We start from the raw sequence: 10,074 nt of genomic DNA, 5'->3' as shown, positions 1-10,074 counted from the left end.
TCAAAACGTCTAGATGAGTATGGTTCGGCGCAGATATGACTACAAATAAATAATAATAATAATAATAATAATAATAATAATAATAATAATAATAATAATAATAATAATTTTATTTAAAGAAGGCAACACATTTAGACGTATGCATCATATTATGAAGAAACATAACCCACGTCTTATTTTCAATGTGGCCTTCTGAAAGAACATATATACACAGACCCAAAAAAGGAAATAAAATGATACTAAAAGAGGTGATGCAAATCATAATCAAACACATATCAGTACCGAAAAAAATACAAATTGTTCAACAGTATCATTGCTTTTTTGTCATCATGACCTGTAACTGGAATAAATGACCGTTTTGACATCAAAAAATGCTTAGAATGAAAACGTAAGCATAGATTTATGTTATTTCAAATGGTACGTATTAAAATACAATACGCAAACATAAAGAAACATGATCAAAACGATCATTTATTCCAGTTATAGGCCATGATGAAAAAGAAAAAAAATGTAATGATGCTTTTTAACATTATTATTTTTATTATTATTATTATTATTATTATTATTATTATTATTATTATTATTAATATGCTTCCTAGTCATATAGCCCCCAAGTCAAAAAGCCCCCATTTTGGTCAAATAGCCCCCACTCACATTTTTAAATTGGTCAAATAGCCTCCAAAAACGCCCCCACTTTTTTATTTTTTTATATGTATGTATGCATACTTATGTTATTCCAAAACACTTTTTAACCTTTATTTTTACAAAATGAAGTGCAATTAACATTATTTGTATATTAATAAATCTGAAAAATTTACCAAGTAAGAATAACAAACGTTTTAAAGTATATCTTATAAATAATATATTATTACATTAAAAATCTACATTTTAAATGTCAAACTTTCTAAGTCATAATTTTTTTGGTTTCTTGGTGTTTTTCTTTATTTCAATATTGATTAAGCATCAAACTTAAAGCTGCACTCTCACAGATTTACCGTTTTGAAAACTTTTATAATTTTTGTCTTGGAAAGAGCAAATTTTTGCGTAAATATTTGCTTACCAGTGCTAAAAGATTGCTGACAAAAGATCAGATTACAGATTTTCATATTTCCGTTCGAAAATTATGGCTAAAACTGAATTGCTTAAAACATCAATTTTTGAACTTGAATATAAAAATCTGCGATCTATTTTTTTGGTCAACATTCTTATATAACTGGTTTATATGCATTTTCGCAAAAATCGGCTCGTTCCAAAATTAAGGAACAACAAGAATAAATAATTTAACTTAATTTTGAAATAATTTTCACATTATTCACATCTTTTATATACACATTTAAAATGTATGGTAAAATGTATTATGCATTCTCATTGCACAATACAATATACATTAACACAGATGGAGAATGTATATCATATGTTAATACATAGTAATAAGGTCCTTAAGCAGTTGTCACTAATCTTCTGTTTCATTTGTTTTGGGGACGGTGTGCACATATAGAGAGGAAATCTTTTTTAGCAGGCCGGTGTCGGTCAGATCGCAAGATCTGTACATGTCCCATGCAGAGAACACACGTCCATGCATGGACCTATACGCTGCCTTCTTGTTACGCTTGAAGCGTTGTTCTGAGACCAGGCGGATATATATACACATATCTTTAAAAAAATACCACTTGCCTTCAAATATACATTCAAATATCTATTTTTTTGGTCAACATTCTTATATAACTGGTTTATATGCATTTTCGCAAAAATCGGCTCGTTCCAAAATTAAGGAACAACAAGAATAAATAATTTAACTTACTTTTTTAATTTTGAAATAATTTTCACATTATTCACATCTTTTATATACACATTTAAAATGTATGGTAAAATGTATTATGCATTCTCATTGCACAATACAATATACATTAACACAGATGGAGAATGTATATCATATGTTAATACATAGTAATAAGGTCCTTAAGCAGTTGTCACTAATCTTCTGTTTCATTTGTTTTGGGGACGGTGTGCACATATAGAGAGGAAATCTTTTTTAGCAGGTCGGTGTCGGTCAGATCGCAAGATCTGTACATGTCCCATGCAGAGAACACACGTCCATGCATGGACCTATACGCTGCCTTCTTGTTACGCTTGAAGCGTTGTTCTGAGACCAGGCGGATATATATACACATATCTTTAAAAAAAATACCACTTACCTTCAAATATACATTCAAATATCTTAAAAATATTTGACTTGGGAGCTATTTGACTTTGGGGCTATTTGACCAGGTTCCATTATTATTATTATTATTATTATTATTATTATTATTATTATTATTATTATCATCATCATCATCATCATCATCATCATCATCATCATCATCATCATCATCATCATCATTGTATGTATAAAAACTATTTTAAGACAGGGTCTTCTATGTACTTGGCATTTCTGGTACTGTTGTAGTGGACCTGTTTTACCTTGGTGCGATTACATTGAGATATATATATGCTTTCAGATAGCATTAAATAATTTTCTTTAAATACTTGGTAAAAAATCAAATTTGGAGACATCATTTTTATATTTGCCGTTTTGACTCTATATTATATCCTTGCAAGTTTTACAAAATAAAATATTACACATCACCGCCGGTTTCAAAACAAACATGGCGGAGGGAGGAGCTGACAGTCTTGAATTTGAGCCTTCTGTCCAAAATATCCTTGATCAGACGACTTTGAAATGGGTATTTGTGGGTGGAAAAGGTGGAGTCGGGAAAACTACAACAAGGTATGCAGTTTGACTGAGAAAATCTTTGAAAAAGAACTTAAATAAAATTAAAATAACACTTCCTTGTGACACGTTTCTGTCATTTATTTTGAATATATATCAATTCAAGGCTGTCTTCCGTCTAGGGTACTGCACTCTGCAGTTACCATTGTCTTTTGGTGACGTAACCGATTTCTTCAATTGTAAGTGGGATAAAACAGACATATGGCCTTGATTTGAGGACTAGTCCAAATAATTGTACGTTGACGGATTTTTTTTAGATTTTTGATATGGCAAATCCTTCACGTACAAATTGTTTAGTATCAAAAATGGGTAGTTGTTCCGATCAGGATTCCGGGTTAAAGCATATAGCGTCTATAAAATATCATAAAAACAAGAAATATTACCAGATAATGTTATTTTATATTAGTTTCGTACACAAAAAAATATATATCCAACTTATAATTATGAGTTTGACGGCTTTTTTTCATTTCATTCTGTCAAAACATAATGATATATACATGAAGGGCACCTGCAAGGCTTTAGGGCACAGTTTTAAATCGCTCGGAACATTTCGGCCATGGCCGAGTTGTTACAATTGTATAACGAGGTCTATCTCGAAACTTTGTCGGAGGAGGCCGAGCTATTACGATTGTATCGAGTTGTTCCCCTTCGCATAATTGTTGTCTGTGTCAGTCAACTTTCGTTTCATTGGAAAGGTAAACAACTTGTTTTAATGCACTAAATGCTTGTTTAGTGCAAAATAACATTTCACTTACATGGTAAAATATGAATATAACTCTTTATGATCAATTTCAACCATAAAATACTTCACTTAAAACAATTTCAATATTTTTAAAACACCCCCGTATTTTGCACATTCCTGTTTAGACGTTAGGGATTGGAAGAATCCCGTATAACACGTCTATTATTTTAGACTAATTTGAGGACCATTTGTCTACGATTAAAACCCTTATGACCCAGTGTAAACAGTGTAAAAAAATACTGCCTATGAAAAGACTGATCATGTCAACTTGATCATGGGGGATTATTTAGACCATACGACCCTGATTGAAAGACCTATATTGGCTGACCAAACAGTCGAGATTGTCAGTTATTACAAAGAAATATAACATTCTAAAATCATAATGAAATTCTTATTTGTAATATTTTTAAGTGTCAGGCTTGGGTGTAAAATCTGCATGGACTGAATGTTCTTTTATTCTAGGCCAGGATGTTCTTAAATCTGAGCTGAAGGGTCTACCAATCTAAGCCAAATAATCTTTTAACTGGGCTGTAAAGTATTGTCTTTTAAACAATTGGCCAAAGCATTTGCTATTTCCAACAAAGCATTTCATGGTTATTTTTTTATAAGCTGCTGGTCTGTTTAGGGAAAAATGCATTTGGGTTGTCATGGTTGATGCACTTATCTTGAGGACATTTCAAAAACACATGAATTGTAGGACAAACATGTAAATGGCACAATGCACATGTATGTAGAAAGGTAGCGAAACCTGCTTTAACTACAGCTATTATTGTCTGTTTGTATCCCATGATCAACTGTGAAAAGAAAGACACGCATTGACATTTGCATGCCTTGCTTTGATTATTGTTTATAAAATAAGAATAGCGGACAAAAGTTCAGCTACCATATTTCAGCAGGGTTTTCAATAAGAACAAGCCGCCGACAAAGGCTTTAAGGTCAGTTCAAATTTTCCATATACGATTATATTTTTCCAACAGGTACTTTTTTTAAACCCTAGCTGGTTGGTTACTTTTGTATTTGGGACAACAAATTCAGGGATGAGAGCTGTCTTGCTTCTAAAGGGGAAAACTGAATACATGTATCGAAATGTGGTGAAATATGACCCAGTTGTGTTTCAATATGGTTTCATTTTGGAACCATATTAACATGATTATTTCAGCTGACATAATGATTTGTACTAAGGTGATGTGAAAAAAGCATGAGTGCCTTGTTTAAATGTTTATTTATGATTTTGCACAGCATGTTTATTGTTTACTTGTATTGATTTCAGCTGCAGCCTTTCAGTGTTACTGTCAAAGGTCCGAGAGTCAGTGTTGATAATATCAACTGATCCTGCACACAACATTTCTGATGCTTTTAACCAGAAGTTCACCAAGGTCCCTACTCTTGTAAAAGGATTTGAAAATCTTTATGCAATGGTAAGGACAAGGATTTGCTTACATCAAGACCTGAAAAATATTTAATATTGTAAAACATTTTATTTGTTAAAATTAGATACATTCTTAAGATGAGCTTCATTTATTTATTATTCTGAAGACCTTTTGTTAAAGTAATTTAATCTTTACAAATTTCTAAAGTTTTCTGTTAGAAAAACTGGCAAATCTTTATTAAGATTGAAAGAATTAGATTCTATTCTCAAATCAGTAAAAAATATGAATATGCTTGTTCATAAATTGTATTTCCATTTTACAGGAAATTGACCCAAATCTTGGAATTTCAGAATTACCGGATGAGTACTTTGAACAAGGTGTGTATAATTATTTGTATTTTCACTGTTTATAAATAAATATTAAATATGATCAAGTGTTGAAGACTCTTCTTTGCTTATAAGACTGGAGTCAAGTCTAATGCTCTTTTTAACTCAACGCATCTTGGCATGAAGTTAAAAAAATATTAATTTTAACACCCTCCAACTTGTTTTGGCAATCATTTTAATTGTTTCGTTTGTAGGTTTTTATGAGATATTTTTCATGATGACCATAGATGCCATCTAGTTATGACAATCCTGCCTGATCAAGATGCACACCATTGATTAAACATAGTATTTGTGTAATATATTTTATTTTTGATAATATTAAAATGGAGAAACATTATTTCAACATGTTGTTTCTCTTGTAGATGCGATGTCAATGGGGAAACAAGTGGCACAGGAGTTGTTGGGTGCATTTCCTGGCATTGATGAAGCAATGAGTTTTGCTGAAGTTATGAAGTAAGAGATGTTTAAAATGCAATGCTGATACATTAATTGGCTTTATCCTATGTTTGAAGAAAGTAATCCTCTTTCATCATCCAATCCTCATAACTGTTCAAAAATTAAAGTATATTTATACATAAATTTTCTTTGTCAAAAATGTTATTTGACATTGGCCAAATTGCAGTCTTCACTGGGAAGGTAGCATGCATTGTTACATTTTATACGCAAGTGGTGACAGTGATTTTCTATTGCAGGTTAGTGAAGACAATGAACTTCTCTGTGGTTGTGTTTGACACAGCTCCCACTGGCCACACCCTTCGTCTCCTCTCCTTTCCAACCGTGGCTGAAAAAGGCCTTGGGAAACTACTGAGGCTTAAAAACCAAGTTGGACCCTTCATCTCACAGGTGCGTGGTGATCCGAGTTATATAGGTGCTCAGTCATGAAACTTGAACTTAACTCAGAATTAATAAGCCAGAATTCTTCAAGAATTACGAGTATTTCTGTTTGAAAGAAGAAGCCTAGTAATGTTATATTTTTTTACCCCCAACAAACAAATTTTGAAGGGGGTATATTGGAGTCAGCCTAGGGTCTGTCGGTTGGTCCGTTGCAATTTAATTTTTGTCTGGAGCATAACTGTAAAACTACTTGTTGGAATTTCATGCAATGGTAAAGCAGACTGTGAGGAAGTTCAGTGTACTAAAACTGTTATTGCCATTTGTTATCTTTTCTTGTCTGGAGCATAATTTAACAACAACTTGATGGACTATGGTCAAACTTCAAACAATGGTAAAGCACAATGAGAGAAAGCGCATTGTTTGGGAATCATTACTGTATCCACAGCATTGTCAATTTTTTTTTGGGGGGGGGAGGTAAATAAATCCCTGCCATTTCTTATGAGGACAGCAATTGGGGATAAATCCCTGCCATTTCTTATGAGGACAGCAATTGGGGATATTTATCATGTTCAGTAATAATTCTAATTTTGCTGGGTACTTTAAAAATTTATAAAATATTTCTTAATTTATTGTTACCGTATATATGTTTATCTTGGCTTTATATGTGGCGCCGATCTGGTTCGTATGGTCCAGTCCACTACTCTATGTTATATGATTTCCATCTGCCTTTTGGTCTTTCAATCTGCCGTAAGATTTTCAAATCTCAATATCTGCCATTTGGTCTTTCAATCTGTCATATGGTCTTTCAATCAGCCTTTTAGTCTTTCAATCTGCCCTCAGGCATTTCAAACTTGTCCATATTAACCTTGATATTCTTGCCCTAAGCTTGGTTGATTTGCCTGTATACCATTTCATGACACATTGATAGTAGTTATACAAATTTTATAGCAATACAAAACAGGACTGAATATTTTATTGGCTTTAAACAAAACATGTTCATAGCTAAACAGAACATGTTCATAGCCAAACAGAACATGTTCATAGCCAAACAGAACATGTTCATAGCCAAACAAAACATGTTCATAGCCAAACAGAACATGTGCAAAGCCAAACAAAACATGTTTGTTCACAGAGCAATAGCAAGTCCTTTAACTCTTGCTTAAATTTGTGTTGATGACATGATGGTCCAAGTGGTTTTTAATTAATTACTAGTGAATGGATTTTATCGACATTGTGACCTTATATTGCATACCAGACGTGTGTCTCCGGTCATGTGACCAGTGCTGGAAAAACCCATCTTATATACCCCATGTAAGATGAGTCACGCGCAACAACACGCCACTTCTTATTTTATTTATTGTATGGTTTATGAACAATATATTATGCCATTTCAATAAAGGGCAATCAACTATGTTTGCAAGACTTTTAATTAAAATTGAACATAAATAACCATTAAAAACGCTATTTTAATTATTCAAAATAACCGCTCTATGACGTCGGTAAACAACGTCGCACGCCCTTTTTAGTGTAATTTTACAAAAGTTCGTTTTCAACATCATTTTTCCACAAATTGATAAACTTAGATATGCAAGAAAAAATATCAATCATGTTTTTCCGGTCCAGATCGAAAAATCCGACCTTTGGGCACGCTGCGTGGCCGGTAACTCGGCAAGCCTCGTTACCGGCCTACGCAAGTGCCCTCGGGTTGGATTTTTCTATCCCTACCGGAAACACAATATAGATACTTATATTCTTGTATCTGTTTCAGATGGGTAGCATGATGGGTATGGCTGACATGAACGCAGACGACATGTCAGGGAAACTAGACGATATTATGAGCACCATCAGACAAGTGAATGAGCAGTTCAAAAATGCTGTATGATTGATAGTAATACTATTGTACATGAATAGCAAGATACAGTAACTTTAATTGTTGATTTATTGATTAGAAGCAAAACTGAATTGTCATGATATAAATCAACATGGTGTACCATATCTTTTAGCTAAAATTTTTAACAAAGTTTCATTGCATCAGAATTATGATATGTGCAATTTGAGATATATAACATCAGTGCAATTTTGTTTCTACTCTTTTTGTTTTCCTGCAGTAGACATTGGCTATAATTTATATCTATTTACCTTCTTGTTTTAATTTCAGGACCAGACAACGTTTGTGTGTGTCTGTATAGCGGAGTTTCTGTCTCTGTATGAGACTGAGAGACTGGTCCAGCAGCTGATGCAGTTTGGCATTGACACACACAACATTCTCGTCAACCAGCTCCACATTCTTGCTAAGGGAGACAAACCCTGTAAACTGTGTGCTGCCCGCCATCGAATACAAACCAAGTATTTAGAACAGGTTAGTTTTAAGATTGATAGGCCAATTTGTAGTGAGTGAAGAAAACGTGAGTCCCATTTAATAACTGACTGTTTTTGCACTTTGCTTATTGTTAAAATAATATCAAACATACCAAAAGAGCGACCTTACTTTTAACAAAACATACATGGTTATTGAAGATATATTTATTGTCCTAGAACATTAATTGACACTTGCTTTAACTTTTTCAATTTCTTCAAGAACATGTATTCAGTTATGTAGTGGAATTACAAATTTACATTGTTATGACACTTAATTCGATTCAAATTTAGTTAAAAAAAATTATTAACTATTTTTTGTTCTCCTTTCTACAGATTGCCGACCTATACGAAGATTTCCATGTGACTAAATTGCCGCTACAGGAAGATGAAGTGAGAGGTGTGGAAAAAATTAAGGCTTTCTCAGGATTCCTTGTAAAACCATACAATCCTGATGAAACATGACATACACACTCAAAATAGCAGCTATCTATTGGCCTTCCTTGTTACACTACATCATGAACACTATTTAATTAGTTTCACTGATGTTTTTTTCGCTGCAAACATGTACTTAAATCATGAACTGGCTACATAAACTCTGGAGCCTCATATACATGTTACATTAAAGTTATTATTTTTATTACCACCAAGGGCATATAACTATAGGGTATATGACTTGGGGTCATTTTTTGCAATTCTTAAAGGCATTATTGTGTGTATTCATATTTTGAATGTAAGTTGTTTGAAGATGTAGGCCTAGGTTTTTTATTAACACACATTGTGCTGAGTGTTCAAAACTTTATATGAAGTAAACAAGTTAATAACGACATCACTGTTAACTTTCAAATCTTTATTGCTCTGGAAGTTTAATGGATACTTTTGTGATCTGCAGTATTTCTTACAAGATAATAGACAAGTGTTTCAGCTATACATGGTATATTTTAAGTACATGAGCCCGTTATCAATTAGTTCACATTTAAAAGTTAGCAACGTTGATGTTAATCCCGTTGTTTTAAATAGGATTGTACTTTGCTAGTTTTAGAACTTTAGAAAATAAATTGATTATTTAAGAAAGCCTCAACATTTGTCAAATAAAATTGTATATCTGTATCCCTGGATAACATGATGGGTAATATGACAGGCAGGAACAAGAGGTCCTAGTTCATAAGTTATTCAGTGCCAAAACTTAGTGTCAAAGCAAGCTCAGAGATCTCTCTATACTACTTTTTGATCCAACATGACACATATTGGAACTACGCCAAATTCATAGAAAAACATTCTGACAGTTTCATTTAGATTGTCTATTAAATAGTTTTTTAAGAGTAATTGCTTCTTTATGGTGACATGTTTGGTTGTCAAACTTGACTGATTATCATTTTTAATCTTGATTCCAGTTCCATGTTAGGCTATGTTCATGAAGATTGGGGTTAAAAAGCGACCCCATTCAAAAAGCGACTTACAAGGCTTTCTTGGTCTTTTACTTACCTTTTATTATGCAGTGTGAGTATACCACATGATAAATTGTGTCATAAATGCTATGTCGGAAGGCAATATTTTGATTTGTAAAAAGACTTTAAACAAAGATAACTTCACTATTTCCTCACCATTTTAAATGAA

General features: G+C 32.8%; 1 protein-coding gene across 1 annotated transcript; it reads left to right on the top strand.

Annotated features, from left to right (window-relative positions):
• Nucleotides 1-2,634: 2,634 nt before the first annotated feature.
• On the top strand, nt 2,635-9,532 carry LOC128214086 (ATPase ASNA1 homolog). The gene is made up of 8 exons (XM_052920339.1): nt 2,635-2,767; nt 4,783-4,930; nt 5,205-5,259; nt 5,631-5,721; nt 5,961-6,111; nt 7,871-7,978; nt 8,261-8,461; nt 8,794-9,532. Exons 1-8 carry the CDS (start codon nt 2,646-2,648, stop codon nt 8,920-8,922), a joined length of 1,005 nt encoding a protein of 334 aa, XP_052776299.1. The 5' UTR covers nt 2,635-2,645; the 3' UTR covers nt 8,923-9,532.
• Nucleotides 9,533-10,074: the final 542 nt, after the last annotated feature.

The sequence above is a fragment of the Mya arenaria genome, chromosome 13 (assembly GCF_026914265.1).
Source record: "Mya arenaria isolate MELC-2E11 chromosome 13, ASM2691426v1".
NCBI classification, from domain to species: Eukaryota; Metazoa; Mollusca; class Bivalvia; order Myida; family Myidae; genus Mya; species Mya arenaria.
Note: the sequence above shows the minus strand (reverse complement) of the source record. Positions and strands in the feature narration are given on the sequence as shown.

Coding starts and splice junctions, on each gene's coding strand:
- LOC128214086 (XM_052920339.1), top strand. CDS start 2,646: ATGGCGGAGGGAGGAGCTGACAGTCTTGAATTTGAGCCTTCTGTCCAA. Junction 6,112..7,870: donor TTGGACCCTTCATCTCACAG/GTGCGTGGTGAT, acceptor TATCTGTTTCAG/ATGGGTAGCATGATGGGTAT. Junction 8,462..8,793: donor AAACCAAGTATTTAGAACAG/GTTAGTTTTAAG, acceptor TCCTTTCTACAG/ATTGCCGACCTATACGAAGA.